At 41.9% G+C, this 18,409-nt stretch overlaps 1 protein-coding gene across 1 annotated transcript in view; it reads left to right on the top strand.

Moving 5' to 3' along the window:
• Positions 1-10,322, top strand: part of ERBB4 (erb-b2 receptor tyrosine kinase 4) — a 1,039,775-nt gene extending 1,029,453 nt beyond the window's left edge. The window contains exons 26-28 of the mRNA XM_075069950.1: positions 1,888-1,935; positions 2,896-3,193; positions 7,296-10,322. Coding sequence (XP_074926051.1) covers positions 1,888-1,935; positions 2,896-3,193; positions 7,296-7,741 — 792 coding nt within the window. The 3' untranslated portion in view covers positions 7,742-10,322. The remainder of the gene's footprint in view (positions 1-1,887; positions 1,936-2,895; positions 3,194-7,295) is intronic.
• Positions 10,323-18,409: the final 8,087 nt, after the last annotated feature.

The raw sequence follows: 18,409 nt of genomic DNA on the forward strand, positions 1-18,409 counted from the left end.
TACGCTGGGACTTCTCCAGTCCCCTCTCTGGATTCAGGGGCCAATCCTCTGCTCAGTGTGCTGATCCAGGCTTCAGCTCTGGAAGCTCAGCTCCAGGAGCTCATCAGGGAAATTACTGCAAAAGCTACTAACAGCTATGCTGTTCTTAGTATTGTTTCCTGATTCCCCCAAAAGAGGAGATTCATAGCTCGTTTTGGAGGCTTCTCAGTCATAAACTTCATTTCCTGAGGCAGATTGCAGACAGAAGGCTATCCTGTAGGGCCTGCCTCCTGAATACTTGCTTTGTTCGATGGGCCTGAAAGGTATTGATGTTTGCTTGTCATTGTCAAGCCCTCATACCAGTGGTTATTTCGGTTTTGCAGACAAGCCTTTTCAGTTCTATCTTTTTGGTCTTAATTTAGCCCGTCAATTCTCACAAGCTGTTGATGGTCTTATTCCACTGCACGGCGCTGTTAAGGGATAACACCTCTCCCTTCCTGGACAGTCTCTTTCACTACAGAATTATAGACAATATCGTGATGCATACACATGGGGTGGGGGAAATTAAGTCTGCACTGTTTGCTGACATGAGAAGAATGTTGATTCAGGATTCCAGGTTCTCTAGAGACGTGTGTTCTCCTGGTTATAGTCCATTTCTGCTTCTGCCTCCAGCCTGTTACTGTCCCTCCATACTCCTACTCACTCACCCCACTGACTAGGGGAAAAAGGGGACTGTCTTTGAGATTGGTGTATGCTAAAGCTGCATGCACTTTTTCAATGCAAATTTCCCCCCCCCCCCGCAACACTTTCTCACATTTTCCCCTGCCGTGCTTTTTTCCAGTCCAAAAAAATGGGCTCTATTTTTTAAAAGTAAAAAAAAGTGGAATTTTTTCCTCATTGAAACTAAATAAAATATTTCAACTAAATCCAATTAATTTTTTATCCATAACAATTTTTTTAAAAAAAATTGAATTAAAATGAAATTTTCAAAAATGTTAATGGCAAAAAATATTAGTTTTGACCAGCTTCTAGTGTGTGCAAACCTGGTGTGAGAGCCTTAGTGCTATGCTGGCCTATTACAGCAGTTAAAAGAAGCCTAGCAGTGTAAAGAGGCCCTGTACCAATTCTGATTGCATAGGCGCTGTAAAAGATTGCACTGCCTTTCAAGCAGTCCCTTGAAAGCCCTGCCATATGAGGTATGCTGGGGGTAGGGTTTGGGGAAGAGGAGGTGAGTCAGGAGCAGGGGCCACATCTGGAACAGGGCCCCAGCATGCAGCTCTGCCGAGCTTGCAGGCAATGGCAGGGCCCATAGGACACCCCAGAGAGGCTTCAAGAACTTAGAGAGGCCCCCGGGGCTATGTAAAAGAGGCCAAGGGCCTCTCCATCTCCTGGAGCAGCTCAGGATTGTGAGGGCACAAAGGTGGTTGAAAGCCACCTTAGCTCACTCGCTGCTTGAGTTGAAAGTTCCTATAGTTTTTTCCCTGTCCTTGCTGGTTGATAGTAGAAAAGGAAACCACTTCTGTATAGAGCAAGCTGATTAGAAATGATGGCACCCCACACTCTTCCCTGCTCTGCAGTGTCTCTGGGATGAGCCTGCCTTCTGCCTGCGTCCATCAGTGTCTCTGTACAATCTGTCCTTTCAAAAACTAAACCAAGGATATTGGCAAGACACAGTCATCTGTCAGCAAGTGCAGCACCCATTCTTAATCAACTAGGGACAAATCCTGCAGGCCCTACTCAGATAATACTCCCATTAACACTGAAGGTTTGCTGACTTCACTGGAAGGTTTGCTTGAGTAGGAATGGCCGGAATTGACCCCTCACTGTTGTGCATGTTTTTCCCCATTAGTTCATACAGCTCATGTGACTTCTTCTTATATCCATCATTCCATTTTTCTTTCCTATTAGAGTGAACTTGGACACAGCCCTCCTCCTGCCTACGGCCCTATGTCAGGAGTAAGTATTTCACTATCAACCTTCGTCCTTTAGGGTTTTTTCGTCTTTGTAAACCTTCTGTTTCCTCCCCTATTCTCTTCATAAATTCCTCAATTTACTCCAGTGCCAGCAGTGACTAAAATTAATACATAGGTTGGGCAAACCTACAAAGTCTCTCTAATCCCAGTCTGGATTCGTCAGGAAGCCCAGAGTTCTATGGTATTATGCATCCCAAATGGGTGAGCATACTTCATAAAAAGGATCTAGGTAAAGTGCTTTGATGATTATCTGTTTTGTCATGATTCTGAAAGTGATGTGCTCATCCCGATGAGCAGTTATTAGGTTGAGCCAAAGCAACGAGTTGATGCACCAATGGGAAAGCATCTTATCACACTAAAATTCAGTTCCCAGTGGGAACAGTATATAGTTTACATGACTGCTCTTTGACTGTTTACACCAAAACCAGGCCCACTCTGAATAAAGACAGTTCAGAGATGGAGGCTTTTTCTCTCCTCTCTGGAGGAAGGTTTCCATCAGGTCAGGTTTAAGGTTTGTTGTTAGGAGAGTGTTTGTTCTCGCCAGCCCAACAGTTAAGGAGACCTACACATTATGGTCCCTGCTACTGTATATCTCAGTATTAGGCCTTGTATAGACTGGGGACGTGCCCTACTACCAGCTGTTGGTGGCCAGCAATTTGTGTAGTCACCTCCGTGTAAACAGGCAAAACAATTACTGTCTCTGCTGGAGTTCCAGTCCGGCCAAAACCCAAGTATGCACCACCAATGCAAATAGAAGCTTTGTGTATCTTCACCAGAGGTTGTAATGTTGGCAAGCCTCCCTGGCCTAGACAAGGCTTTGACCATTCGATAAAATGAAGCATTGAGCCAACATTGATGTGAAATCAAAGGAGCTTTCACATCTGTGTTTAGTCAGTTGCTTTATTTTGTCCTTCTCCCTTGCACCACTTTGTCTTTCTCACAGAACCAGTTTGTGTACAGAGGTGGCGGCTTTGCTACAGAACAAGGAGTGCCTGCACCATACAGAGCTGTCAGCTGCATCACTCCGGAGGCGCCAGCCATCCAGGGGGCCACGGCAGAGATCTTTGATGACACTTGCTGTAATGGTACGCTACGGAAGCAGGTGGCCGCCCTTGCACAAGAGGACAGCAGCACTCAGAGGTACAGCGCTGACCCAACAGTGTTTGTACCGGAGCGGGGCCAACGGGGTGAGCTGGATGAAGATGGGTACATGACTCCAATGCGAGACAAGCCCAAAACAGGTAAACCTCTAGCATTTTGCGGTGAAAGATCTGACTGAGCTAATCACAGATTTTTGGCTGAAACACACACACACACACGCCCAATTCCAGCGTGCATAATTACATGTTCCTACTGTACCTAAATTCCTTCTGTGTTTTTCATTGGAGAAGTTATTGTGGACTTTCCTGAGTTTCTAAAGAATTTACATTATGTGACTGGTACTGTTGAACAGCAGCTAAATTCCATGGCCCAATATGTAGAGCTGGATTGTGACTTCACAGGTGTCCAGGGGAGCTGAAAAGGATGCAAGGAGCTTTTGCTCATCTGCACCCTCATTCAGCAAAGCACTTGAGTGTGTGCTTAACTTTAAGCATGTCTTTAAGTGCTTTGATGAATCAAGGCTCAAGAGACGTGCTAGTCAAAAACCTTGTATAAATTATCTGATTGGACTGTTTGAGATTAGTGACTGTAGCCTCCTGAGAGGGGGAAGGAAGAGCTGAGAGTGGGGTTTAGTTGCTTTGAAACAAGGTGTAGCCTGATAGATTTTTATATTGATTATTGATTAATCTCTGAGCCTGCAGTGGTCAATATGTGTTCAGTCTCGTGAACAGCTACAGCATCAGGAAGATTGTTATCAACATTATTAGAATGAGTGAGCCAAGGAACACACAAGAAAGAATTGCAGTTTATCACCTGTCTCTTTATTAACAAATCCAATGAGCTGATAAACAATCCTGCAACCAGTGAAATACAACAGCAGACAGAGAGGTAGTACAAAGTGTCTGGCCCTATGATTGTCATCACTCACAATTCCGGAATGGGAGTCATTATCTTCCTCAGTATCAAATTCATCATCCTCTCCCATGTCACACAGACTGGTTTATGCCTTTTATAATGAGTCACACTGACATCCACTGAGGTTCAGACGTATTTACGAAGGTTTCAACCCCTTTTCCTTTGGTGCTTCCACACTCCATTACATTTGATATGCCCTGTTTTTCACAGGCTAACTTATTAGTTCCCAACATACTCGTTAACGTTGAGGTCCCTCAGTCACCTTAACAACTCGTGGTTAGCACATCTGCTGACATCCTAGGTCTGTAAAAATCCCCAAACTCTTCTAACCAGCTTGAGCTGGTCCATTGCAATATACATTTCCTAAATACCAGCAGGTAACACATCTATTACTGTAACTGTTTCAGCTTGTGACACAGAGTCACTCATTGGTTAGCTGCTCATGTCAGCCTATCTAGGCCTGAGGCCTTGTTTGTCTAAGCTAAATATCTTACAGATTAAGGCCTCTTGACCTTCTGATATAACATTAATTAATACTGATATTTCACCTCTATATCCTACATGTACCTGATCTCTTTAATCCTTGACTACAATGGAATATCGCACATTGCACCCTCTCCAGAGGTGCACCATGAGCTACCCCGGCCCCTGTTCCCTGGAGACAATGACCTGAATCATCACTGCCTTGCACCTTGTGTGGAGTTCTGTACTCACTCACACCAGAGTGTAACTGACACACTAGGTGCAAGGCAGTGGAGGTTCAGGTCTGTTGTGCCTACTTTCCAGTGAAGTGCATACCACCCCCTATCCAGGGCTGTGGCTTAATGCCACTCTTAAGTGCATAATCTAATAAGATGCATTGGGATCCTTCAGGATGAAAGACAAAATCCATTCAAGAAGTGGATTTTATCCCGCTGGTTTTGGACTTGAATGAACAGGATACTTCTGACATTTCTCACTGCAGATGTCCCCCATCAGTGATGGGTTTGTTTGTTTTTTTCTATAGTTAACCTCCAAGCAATTCCATTTACAGTCCACTACCCTTGCAAACAGCTCCATTGACCTCTTGGTTACCCTGCCCTCTCTGCATCCGATGTGCTTTGTGTTTTACTGTGAAACACTGTTTCTCGTAGAGCGCTGCTGAGACCCTGTAGGTCAGTAACACATGGTAACCAAGGCCTGAGGGCGACAGACTCTGACCTCAGGAGAGAACTTGCTAACAATGTTGCATTACTCCAGAAGAGGTGTGCAATATCTCCCAACCATCCAGCCTGCCAACATTTTGTTCCTAAAGGGTTTCTGGTGAAAATCGAAAATCCTTTGTGCTGTTGTGTGAGGGTGACTTAACCTCCTCTTCCCTCCAAGCATGATGTGCCATTAACCTTTCCTCCTTTCAGCTGTGACCTTCAGTATTGTTTACATCACGGGGTTGACATTTTGTACTAATTTCACACAGTCCTACTCTTGGTTTAGTGGTCGCTCAGGAACTCTTCTGTGTCCCGCTCCGTGCTAATTAGAATCTTTGTTCCTCCACATTCTGAGGCCCTTTGTCACTCAGTCGGGGCAGCTTTTAATCAGTCAGATAGCTGTGTTTTTAATAAAACAGCCATACTGGGTTAGACTGTGGAAATGTTTATAATACAGAGGAGACTTAAGTGGAGATAATGCTAATCTAGCATTTTCCAGGTAGGGATGCTGAGATAGCGGTGAGTTTCAGTGATTTAGACAAGGTCGCATAGAGAGTCGATGGAGGAGGCAGGCATAGACCCCAGTATCCTCCTTCCAGTTCTTTGTTCAGTGGACCATACAGCCAGCTCCTCTAGAGAGTGGTTTGTGGTTAAAGCACTGGGCTCAGAGAGACCTGGGTTTGGTTCCCAGTAGGGTTGTCAAGCAATTAAAAAAAAAAATTGGGATTAATCACCCTGTTAAACAATAACAGAAAACAGTTTATTTAAATATTTGTGGATGTTTTCTACATTTTCAAATATATTGATTTCAGTTTCAATACAGAATGCAAAATGTACAGTGCTCACTTTATATTTATTTTTATTACAAATATTTGCACTGTAAATAACAAAAGAAATAGTATTTTTCAATTCACTTAATACAAGTGCTATAGTGCAATCTCCTTATTAAAAAAGTTGAACTTACAAATGTAGAATTATGTAAAAAAAATAAACTGCATTCAAAAATAAACCACTGTAAAACTTTAGAGCCTACAAGTCCACTCAGTCCTATTTCTTATTCAGCCAATTTCTCAGACAAACAAATGTGTTTACTTTTGCAGAAGATAATGCTTCCCACTTTGTCACCTATTTTGGATCATTATCAAGCAGAAGCCATCATCAGTATGGATGCATGTCCTCTGGAATGGTGGTTGAAGCAGGAAGGGGCATATGAATGTTTAGCATATCTGGCACACACATAAATACCTTGCAATGCGGGCTACAAAAGTACCATGCAAATGCCTGACCTCAATTTCAGGTGACATTGTACATAAGAAATGGGCGGCCTCATCTCTCATCAATGTAAACAAACTTGTTTGTCTTAGTGATTGGCTGAACAAGAAGTAGGAGTAAGTGGACTTGTAGGCACTGAAGTTTTACATTGTTTTGTTTTTGAATGCAGTTATGTAACAAAAAAAATCTGCATTTGTAAGTTGCACTTTCACTATAAAGAGATTGCACCACAGTACTTGTTTGAGATGAATTGAAAAAATACTATTTATTTTGTTTATCATTTCTACAGTGAAAATATTTATAATCAAAAATAATAATATAAAGTGAGCACTGTACACTTTGTATTCTGTGTTGTAATTGAAATCAATATATCTGAAAATGTAGAAAAACATCCACAAATATTTAATAAATTTCAATTGGTATTCAATTGTTTAACAGTGCGATTAAAACTGCAGCTGTGATTATTTTTTTAATCACAATTAATTTTTTTGAGTTAATTGTGTGAGTTAACTGCAATTAATCGACAGCCCTCATTGTCAGCACTGCCACATACTCCCTGGTGACCTTGGACAAGTCACCAGTCTCTCCGTTTCCTGTCTCCTACCCTTTTTCCATGTTTAGGCACTAACCTCTTTTGGGCAGAGACTGTCTCCCATTATGAGTCCGTACAGCATCTGGCTCATTGTGGCCCAGATCTCAGTTAAGGACTAGGCACTATTTGATAGTACTGAAGTGACGATAAGTAAAGAGCGCTGTAACATTTGGGAACCTTGGTCTGAAGTTTATATTCAAATGAGCTGCCAGTCAGAGATGCTTGCTGCTGTGTGGACACATTACCATGTGTTGACATACCTTCTATGTTTTTTAGATTACCTGAACCCAGTAGAGGAGAACCCATTTGTCTCTCGACGAAAGAACGGTGATCTTCAAGCTCTGGACAACCCTGAGTATCACAGCGCCCCGAATGGGCAGCCCAAAGCAGAGGACGAGTATGTGAACGAGCCGTTGTACCTCAGCACCTTTGCTAGTACCTTGGAAAACGCAGAGTACCTGAAGAACAATGGGCTTCCTTTGCCAGAGAAATCCAAGAAGGCCTTCAACAACCCAGATTACTGGAATCACAGTCTGCCACCGCGAAGCACCCTCCACCACCCGGACTACCTGCAGGAGTACAGCACAAAATATTTTTACAAACAAAATGGACGGATCCGGCCCATCGTGGCAGAGAACCCTGAATACCTCTCTGAGTTCTCCCTGAAGCCTGGCACTGTGCTGCCCCCACCACCCTACAGACATCGAAACACGGTGGTGTAGTGACATCAGTATTACACAAGTAGAGAGGCAACCCCTTCTAGCTGCCAGTCTCTCTCTCTTTCTTTCTTCCTCTCTCTCCCTCTCTGTCTCCCGTGAGCTTCCTCTTTTTACCAGTTCACTCACTTTGATATTTCCAAGTAGAAGGACACCTTTGAGTCATTTGCTGATCGAGTTAGGAACCTGGAAGGAAAGAAAGACTTTCCAAGGCCAGGTTTTGGCCTTTCATTCATTCAGTCAGTCAGTCTGGCATTTCTCACCTTTCACAGATCCTGAGGGTCAGAAGGTCAGACAAGCCAGTGAATACCAGCAAAGGCCAGTGGCAGTGTTGCCTGCTGTCAAGTTAGTTCTCAGTGATTCAACTCAGATGCTGAAGGGGAAGTCACACAGTGTCTGTTTCTGTCAGCAGGAACCGAGGAAAGCCTATTCAGCATTCCTGGAAATAGCAATGCAAAGGGAAAAAAGGACATTTTTTATATCACATGTGATAGCATAATAATTGAGATTTGAGAAGCCAATATCTTTCTCTAACACTCTCTATCCTGGCAACTGAAAACAGCTAACCCAGCTTTTCATAACCATTCAGTTCTTCATCACAGCCATCAAAGAAATAACTAATAAAATAAAAAATGAGGAGACTTTCTCTCTGGCCAGTCCCCTCTTCTTAGCCACTCCCACAGTTTTATCCCATTTCCTAATGGCAAAGACTTTCACTAGAAGCTCCTGCGCATGACAGTGCAATTTTTTTGGTATGTGTCGCAATGACGACAAGTATTTTCAACAGGAAGATCCCGTCAGGAAAGGAAGAAAACACAAAAAGCTGACATCCTCCACTGAAGCTAAAAGAGAGGCCAAGATCTGCCATTTATATGCACAGGGCCTCACCTTCATGTTTTATACCTACTTAAACAAACAAACAAAGTACCCGTACAAATTCTCCTCTCTTTCTTTCTGCTCATCGATTAAAATAGTTGGGGATGCAGTAAGCAACACTGAGAACAAGACAGAAGAAGGACAGTTTAATAGGTTCAGGAAACCTGGTGGTGGTCTTAGGGGTGGCGCCCTAAGGAGTTCTTTAAACTGGAAGAAAGATACTGGAGTGGATAAAACGCACATAGCAGTTCACTGGAAAGTTAGTTTGCACTTAAGCTATGATTTTATTTGTCCTCGCTCTGAACTGTTTTCTGGATTTTGAACGAAGCAATATGGAAGCGACCAGCAAAATAAAATAATTTTAAATTAAAAGTGAAATTATATATAAAGGACGGCTGTGGAAATGCCAAAATGAAACAAGTCACGTCTTGGGAACAGTATCCGCTGGTTCTGAAAGGCCAGTATATTGACTACTTCAGAGAATACAGTGAAGGAGTAACCAGTTCAAATGCTGCTGCACAAAGGAAAGCAGAGCAAACAGTGAAGGGGATTTGGGGAGAAGAAGGGCCAGGTGTGGCTTGGGGCCTAGCAAGGACTATAGTTTTCTAAAAGGAAGATTTCTCCATCACATAAGCTGGTACATACAAGGTGTTTAACGTCAGTATGTGCATGACATACACAGCTTTCAGTCAAAAATATAAACAATGAGTCTATCTCCATGCACTTATTTCCCTTTTGTCAACTTCAGCTTTCACAGGACCATTGGTTTATTCCCCTCCATGGCTAAAAATATTCCCAGCCAGAGTTTTTGAATCATTTTAGCATCAAAACAGAACACCACATGAAGTGGAAGAGAAGAATGGGGATGATGTCTTGCTTTTGATGCACTACATTTCTAGTTGTTTAGGCTTTTAAAGAAAAGGTATCTATCTAATTAGACTCAAATTCTAGGAGGGACAACAATATTCCAATTTATGCACTTTAGTACTATTAAAATGAAGGCCCTTTGGATCATGGAACCCAGCAACAGGGGTGAACAGTCTGGAAGCAATGTGTATTTTCTCTTAAATCCTAACATTTTAATGGACAGCCACCATGAGCTCCCTGCCATAACCCTGTCAGGAAGATCTGACCCCTCAAATTGAAAGAGGCAGACTGGAGAGTAAGCCCTGACCCTCATCCTCAGTCTGCCATTTTAAGTTAATTTTAAGAGTGGATGTCATGCCGTGTTATACAAGCAACCAGTGATTGCTTCATGAGGTGACATTACATAATTGCCTGACCCCCCCCCCCACTCCCTGTTCCCAGGGCCGCCATGCAATAATTACTTAATTGTCTGTGCCATAGGCTGTGCTAGACAAAGTCAGCTCTGGGCTGGAACGAGACATTAGATTTCAAACCTGGGTTCTTAGTCTTGTACTTTGAAACAGAATTTGTGCTGGTCCCTACAGTATCCATCAAGATTTCAGGTCAAGGCTGGTTCAGCCAATGTGGCATTACTGAATTTGGTGCTTCGAGTCAATCTGAACCAGCGAAACTTAATTACCAGCTGCTGTGCACTTATTAAGCCCATAAACCTTGTATGTAGATAAATGGTTTATAAACAAGAACAAAAGGTCTTTGCAGCTTTTAAAAGGAGGTCTAGTGGACATGTGGCCACATAATAAATCAGTTTGTTGTGGCAGAATGAAATGAACAGCTGACCATTAAAGCAGGATGGATGACCGCAGAAGCGCCAGGCATCTGAAAGAAGGTCCCTCTCTGTGGAGAGGTCTCTCCTGCTCTTGATGCATTCCCATAACTCCTAGTGAGGTTAATGAGAGATACAGGTGAGCATTAGGGGAAATTAGACCCCCTCAGACCTTCAAAAAACTTATGCCAGTGGGAGCACTCAGAGTGCGTAATATTAAGCCTCCTGAAGTGAGAATGGACAAATAAAAAAACTCATCCCAGGATTTTATCATGTCCCTTTTGTGACTCAGAGAAAGCTTAGAATATTAAGGAGGGCTTGATCTCCGTCACTGAACAGATGTAAGAGAAGAGTAACGTTCTAATGGAAATCTATGTACAGGTTGTGTATTTGTTTTTGGAGCAGTGCGCTAAAAGACTGACTGTGAGAGAAATGTGCACACCTTGAAAATATTGAAGGCAAATCACTCCAAGGATCTTAGAATCCAGCTGCTAATGGAAAGTAGAAAACCTGTTTGGGTTCTTTGATAATTCAGTAATGTCAACATTAAAAACAAGCCCCGTTTTAAAAAATGAAGTGTAAATATGGTTGTTCTTTAACAGTTTAACTTTTTTGCCCCAAAGCATTTTAAGAATTATTTATTTACTTTTTAAATTGTTGATTGTGGCTAAAATACACTCAGTCATGTGGAAATACAGCGGCTCCTTGCAGGGAGCATGAAACCCAGAAGCGGGCACACAATTATAGGCTGAGCAGTGTCAAATGTATCTTAAAAAGAAAAACCAAGCAGTTAATACAACAAATGTAAACGCAGCCTGTGAAATGCAAAGTGACAAATGACTTCCATTTATGTATCCTGGATTACTGGTTTGGGTTAGTCCTGTTGCCAAAAATTGCCTTTAATAAGTCATTGCTCTGGGTACAAGGTATTGACCTAAACATCTAGATTCTTTTTTTTAAAACCTCAAGGGATGATTAAACTTGACCTACAAAATCAATAGTATGTTTTGTTATATACAGGCCGAATGTTTTCAACAGAAATATCTAGCTACGGTCTGATCCACCCTCCTGTAAAAGCCGAGCACTCTCAAGAATAAAATAAATAAATCTGTCACTGCTAGGTTTAATTTTAATTATGGTGAGGGGAGGCCACAGATCATGACAGATGTTCTATTTTTTTCGTTGGAAAACAGATGCTTTTCACCAAAAATTTCATTTAAACTCAGTTTTTCTATGAAAAACAAATTTTGACTGAATTTGTTTTGCTCATCTAGTCAAAACTCAAGTGCTATTCCTGTCCCTAAAGTCCACAGTCAATTTTTAATGACTTTATAAGCATATTTTCCTATTTTGAAATGTTTCTTTTTCCCCTATTGCTGGAGCACAATGATTAATTTTTCAGAGGAATAAGTATTGTCACAGGCAAACTGAATGAAAGATAAACACACTGTTGGTTTTGTTTTGTTTTCAGTCTCTTTCCAAGCTAGGTGTTATGAGTAACACTAGTAGGTAAACAAATTTTAGACAAAAAAAATGTGATTTTTTTTGATTGTGCAAAATACCATTGGACTAGACATCAAGTCAACCACATCCTTTTTAATTATTTGGAAGGAATGGAATTTGACTAGATTTTAAATTGGCAGCATCCCTTGTAACACATTCCTTTTAAATTGACAAATGCAAAAGATTCTTTAAATCGAATTTTTTTTCTCTCAGTGAAAATTACCTTGTTAAGGTAGAAAACAGTGGAAATAATCCGAGCCTTAGGTCAAGAGACGCAGATCTACTGCACTGCTGCAAGGACTAACCTCAGACCAGAGACCTTCCTAATTGTATTGAGAAACTCTGTGTTAACACTGCCAGCTGTTTTGCAGCTTTTAATTGACTGATGCGATCACCTGACTGCACAAGTTGCAGCCTGATCGGCTTGTGGCATTTATTTCTGTGAGTTGATGAACTATGGAGAGTGTCCTTTGCTCCTCCCACAGCTTGTAGTGCTAAGGGGAACTCCCCCCAGAAGAGGCTGAAGATACTCCAGGTTGTTACGGTGGGGCAGAGTAAACTGGTCTGCACACATTAGTGACCTGATCCTGCACACACTGAGGGCAATGGGAGCTGGCGTATGACCTACATGGGAAACCTTCCTTTGCTCAACACTTTGCAGGAAAGTGAACACTCTGAGCCTGCATCTCAAGTGCCCTGCACCATGTGTGACCACTTATAGCTGTGCAAACTGGGTAGGAGATACCTAACCTTTGGTGTAAGCGACATGAGACTGGAGCGGGGACCTGAGGCTTAGTTACTCCAAGGCATCTTTGTACAATGGAGGCCTGACTTCTCATTTGCACTAAGGCTCTTTTACATCACAGTGGCAGCATGCAGGGACTTTAAATGAAAGGATTCCTTATGCAGTGAGCAAGCTATAAAAGAGCCTTAGCGCCACTCTGAATCAGGGTGCCTCTATTCTGGGGCCCTGCCCCTTCCCCAGTGTAGCAGCCTTAGGGTTGCTCTGACTTAAGCTTTGTTTTCCACTGCTCCCTATGTATGTGACTTGGGATGCCAAGGCTATTTGCAGGGCATTCAGGACCCCCTCCTCTGATCTGCTTCAGGGGGCTGGGCCAATGTAGAGCTATTTGCCAGCTATGGACCGGGGGGGTGATATTTGCCAGAGGACCTTGATTAGCATTAAGGGGCCTTGATTAGCATATTACACCCATCCACGTTTTCCTGGTTGTAAATGCAAGGTGGGTGCAGAGGTGCTATAGCATGACTGCTTGTTTAGAGTCAGTGATAGTGGCACCCCCTTTAAGGCCCCTTTACACACTGATGTATAAGGGCCTTTGTATAAATGAGACTCGGACCCTTTGTTACCAGGATGCTGGTTGGCTTTTGAAGAGTTACTCCAGGTTGATGCTGTCGCCTTTATTTTTCACTCTGTAAACACCTTTTTAAAGGTAAGTTCTTCTTTCAGTCGCAATAACAACATGAAGCCTGTAAATTTAGGTGTATCAGTTTCCTGCTCCCATTCAAATCTGCCACTTGTAATTCTCTCATTACCGTTGACCTGCCACTGCTGCTAACATTTGTTGTAGTGTAACCATGTCTGTTTGTTTTAGAAAGATGGGCCTATGCAGTATTGCAAGGTGCTCTTCCTTTTATTTTCATGCTTCATAGCATGGTAGAGACTGGTGCAGCCTAGTGTTGCTTTTTTTAGCTGATTTTGTTAAATGTTTTTTTTCAGTGAGCTTTACGCAGATGGGTAGGAAAAGTTATTTGTTCAATACATTTTTAAAAATAGAGGACAAATGCACAGAAACAAAGTTGTAGGGCTGGAGGCACTAGCTTAGACTGTCCAAATTAGTTTGTCGACAAACATCCCCTCCACCCCCTGCCACTTCCTAGTTGGTATTCTAACACTGCGCCGCTTCTTTCAAAGATAAGGGCCAGAGTCAGACACCCTTACTCACAGGAAGTACCTTACTTCGTAGCATTAATGGCACTGGGATTACTCAAGTCGTAAGGTATTATTATTTGTATAGCAGAACACATCAGGGATTGGTGCTGGGTATTGTGCATAGATATGGGTCCCAATTCAGGAAAACATCCTGATCCAAGCACTTGCAGAAGTTCCATTGAAGTTGGTGGGATTATGCACATGCTTCCAGTTAAACTGGTTCCAGTCCCACTTATTTTACAAATTTTAGTATATGACAAGAAGCAATAACAGATGGCTAGAGTGGGGGAATAGTCAAATGCTCGTGATTAGTGAAATAACAATGGTTGCAGCAGCCCAGTCATGTCATTGGTGGTAGTCACAAGAGTGGTACAGCATGAGTAAGCCTACCCAAAAACAATGAAGCATCAGTTCCTCAGTGGAATTTAGGTGCTTAAGTCCTGTACTTGCTCTGATGAGAAAGCAATTTCATTCTGGTTGTTTCAGATGTGCATTGTTTGTGAATACTTCCTTTCCAGTGGTGTGAGAGCCATGTTACCCTTTCAACCTTTGTGGGGCGGAAACACTGTATTTTCCATAGCACTCCGAAGACTCAACCATTTTGGGAAAACCACAGTAACAAACTGTGAATGGTATTTTATAAGTAAGTGTAGATATGTAAGCCGTTCTTTTGAAGTAAGGTACTATGAAATATGTAGCATAAACTGGTACTGCTGTTAAATGGGTCGATTATTAAACTGAGCAGCTGCGTAAAGGGTAACTAACTTTGAATGCACTAAAACAACCCGCCCTTTGAAGACGATACAACTTAGATGGCCTGTGTACATGCTGGAAGCTGTCTTTTTCTAGGTAGATTTTTGGAAGGGTTGGCTTGGAATATCAGCATATCTGAGTGGCCCCAGAAATTAGAGCTGATGAAAATATTTTCTAATATTAAAAAAAAAATGTAGAAATTAAAAAAACAAAGCAATGTTCACAAATTCTTTTTTTTACCCATTTTCAGCCAAAGTGTAGAGCAGTTTGAAATATTGCAAATTTTGAATATAGAACTTGGGGGGAAAAATCAGAAGAATTGCTATTTTCCCCGTTTCAACCCACTCTAATCCAAATATGGCACTGAAAACCACTGCTTAGGCTCACCTCTATACATTCCTCCCTCTGAAAGGGCTCAAGGCTATATGATAGGTAGACTTTCAAAAGTTTGGCTTCAGTGGGCATAGGATCAATGCATCAGATCCCAAGAAAGGTCACACCAGAGGAATTAGATGAGTCTACAAGAATAGATGTCCTATTCGCAGTGCAAGAAACTTGTTGAGTTTGTTGTCCTTTCCCATCCCGCTCCATCTTCTCATCAAAGCATCTCTTGTAGAGTCAACATGGGGTGCTTAACTGGAGGTACCTGAAAAAGGAAGACATTTAGAGTGTTATATTTTTTAGCCAATTCTTTGTGTTCTTAAAGTGTAAAAATACAAACAAAAAGATCTCTGCGTTGTGAAGTACCTTCAAGGAAAAAAGAAGCAACACCATGTTGGAAGATGCCATCCTCATTCACATGACACAGTGCACTCAGAGTTAGCTACCTTTTTGAAACAAACAAAAAACTACTGTATGTTAATTTGAAAATGTGAATAGTATTTTTATAGCTTGTTAAAGACATGGCTAGTTGCATTTGTAAATAAGGATAATGTTGTTTTTCTTTTCTTTTTGTGGACATCATTATTCAGAACATAATTGTCTTTAGGGTTGATTTGTATATAAGTAATTTGCTGGTGATTTATTTCCCTTAGCTTTTGTTGGAGATATCATTTTGACATTCTGTGTGACTCTGTGTTTAGCACTATTGTGGTATGTTCAGACTTTCTGCACTTGCTTACGCGGTAACGTATGCCAATTGTGTGTGGCGTAATGTTACTTGTCTCATATTTCAGCTTTGAAGGATTATGCACTGTTAAAAAACATACTGACTTGGGTTAATATTAGCTCTATATTTTAGTATTATTTCCCTTTGCCTTGATTGTTCATGGTTTTTTTTTTTTCCTTTGGAGGCTGGGGAGAAACAGTGGCTCTTTTCTTTGTCTGATTAGGATCTTCTTTTCAGTGTACACACTCCCAAATCCCTCCTCCTGGTGATAGCGCTTTTACCTGTTAAGACAAATGTAGATTGAGACCTGCTTAGCTCATCCCCCACTGATCATCCCAGCCGAACAATTTGAAACTGTTCTGCATTTTTGTTACATGAATCTGTCAGAAATATATTTTTAATTTAATATAAATGAAATTCAATAAAATATGAAAGAAATGTTCCTTTGTGCGGCTCAGATTTTTCATCGATGGCTGCATGATTGCAGCAACTGAGTATGCCTGTCTTGGCATAACATAGGAAGAAGGATAAATATCCTGAAATGGTCCATTTATTTCCCCCCTTGAAAGATGGAAACAGAAATGGAAGATTGTGGCTTTCCTTGTGCAGTGGCGCTAGAAGCCTTTACACAGTCGTCACTCCATTCCCCCAGTGCATTGGCTACTGGAGGAAGACATTTGCAACTAATCTAGACCACTAGAAGATTACTTTCCCTTAAAGTAAAGGAACAAACTGCATCAACTACCCAGGAAAGGGTCCCATCCCCCAATAAAAAGAGGGATGAATTTATTACTAGTCCAGCCCCCTGATGTAGAGAAGTGACTTGAATTGGGATCTCCCACATATCCTAGATAAATGCCCTAACCACTATGATGTACTGTAATTCTCCCTGGCCTAATTACTTCATAGACAATGAATAGTCCTTGATCCAGGGAAAGCAAACAGTGATGATACGGATGAGTGGTCAGAGCACTCCCCTATGCGGTGGGAAACCCAACTTCAAGTCCCTGCCCCACTGAAAGTTATTTGTTAAAACTGTGAGAGATTGAGAAAGGCCTGTAACAGAGTCCATTGACACATCGCTAGTGCTGTCGTCTGGGCTGGGGAGACCCAAGTTCAAATCTTTCCTCCACAGAGCAGGGAACTGAACATCCAGTGGGGCTACCGCAAACCCTACGGCGTGGCTGGTAAGCCACATCTGAAATGATTTACAGGACCCTTCCTCACCCCTAGCACAAACATATGAGCTACATTTGCTTATTGCAATGAAACCAGAGAACGATGAGCACAACACAATTGATGGCAGAGAACGATGAGCAGCAACACAATTGATAATAAAGAGAAAAAAAAATCAGCCTTGAATGGCTAGCTAAGATCATCCCCTTGGGGCAGGGAGAGAGGCTACATTTTCTCCTACCTTCAAACTGTCAGTAATTTCCAGGAAATCTTCCTAGCTAGCTTAAAATCATTGTCATAATTATCTCAGCTCCTCATAGCATGCTACTGCGTTCATGGGGGTTTCACCACTACACTGTTGCCAACTCATGCAGTCAGTGATTGTGAGACTCTCTCACGGCTCTCAATTAAAAAGTGAGTTTCTAGCCGTCCTAGCTGCAAAAAAAAAAAAAAAGCCTGAAAATATGACCGAAGTGCTCAAAGGTATATTGGGGAAAAAGTGTTTTTTTTTAAAAAAAAATCTCAGTTTTTCTGTGGGGGTCTGATATAACAATATTGTAAAATCTGGGGTTGCCAATACTGCCCATTGCCACTGCTGTCATCTCGTCATACGGCACATTGTTGGGGAGGCAGCATAGTCAGACCTTACAATTATGTAACAGCATTAAGGAGCCAGGTCTTGTCCGTGCCCAGCACATTACCTGAAACACCTGCTTCTATATCAGCTGCAGTATATGCTGGCACAATAACACACTGTGACACTTCCCAACACCTGTCGTCTGCGCCAATTATATAGTCTGTCTGGAGGCCAGGATATTCAATGAAGAGTTTTTAAATTGACTTTAACTGGCTTCTCTGGCTGAGGTGGGAGGTGCTTGTAGGATTTTATTCCACTGTGTGTTTTTAAATTTGCATTTCAAGCCCCTTTCCCAGCTGTTTTTACAGCTCTGTTAGCTAATAGGATAGGGAATCTCTTGAGTCAGAGCCAAAGGTGCTATATCTAGATTCGGTAACTGCTGTCTACTGATAGCTAATCAATAACCATGGTATGTGAGTTGCTACTGCACTGGACACAGGCAGACGCTGAATGGGGGAGAGGTTTGCTTTGTGCCTTGGCTGGTTAGTTTTCGGGGTACTGAGAACCATCAGCCCTATATGACCTAGTACTTCAGTAAAGAGTGAAAATTATTGCCAGCTGATGACCATTTTGGTTGAGATTTTCAAAGGAGCTAAATCAATAAAAGTTAAGTCACACCAGTTGTGTAGAAAAACCAAGACTGAGATTTTCTCTATCAAATGAGTTGCTCTCAGCCTTGTACCTGGTAGACAGGTGCTCATGTCACAAATATCATCATCATTAACTAGAAGCTGCCAAAATCAAGGACTAAATTGATATAGGACCTGAAATACCTACTCCTCTGGAAAGGCGAGTTCTCTGGAAGAAGACAGAGGTCTATTCCCAGGGAAACTGGGGAGGCCTATGCTACACCAGTTTTGTCATGAAAGGGTGACCTTCCAGCAAGTTGGTGGGCATTGCCTACCAATTGTAGGATTTGAGTAGCTCAACAGTAGCACTACATTCACCTAAAATATTTAATAAGTTTAAATCCTACACAA

Source organism: Chelonoidis abingdonii, chromosome 10 (assembly GCF_003597395.2).
Source record: "Chelonoidis abingdonii isolate Lonesome George chromosome 10, CheloAbing_2.0, whole genome shotgun sequence".
NCBI classification, from domain to species: domain Eukaryota; kingdom Metazoa; phylum Chordata; order Testudines; family Testudinidae; genus Chelonoidis; species Chelonoidis abingdonii.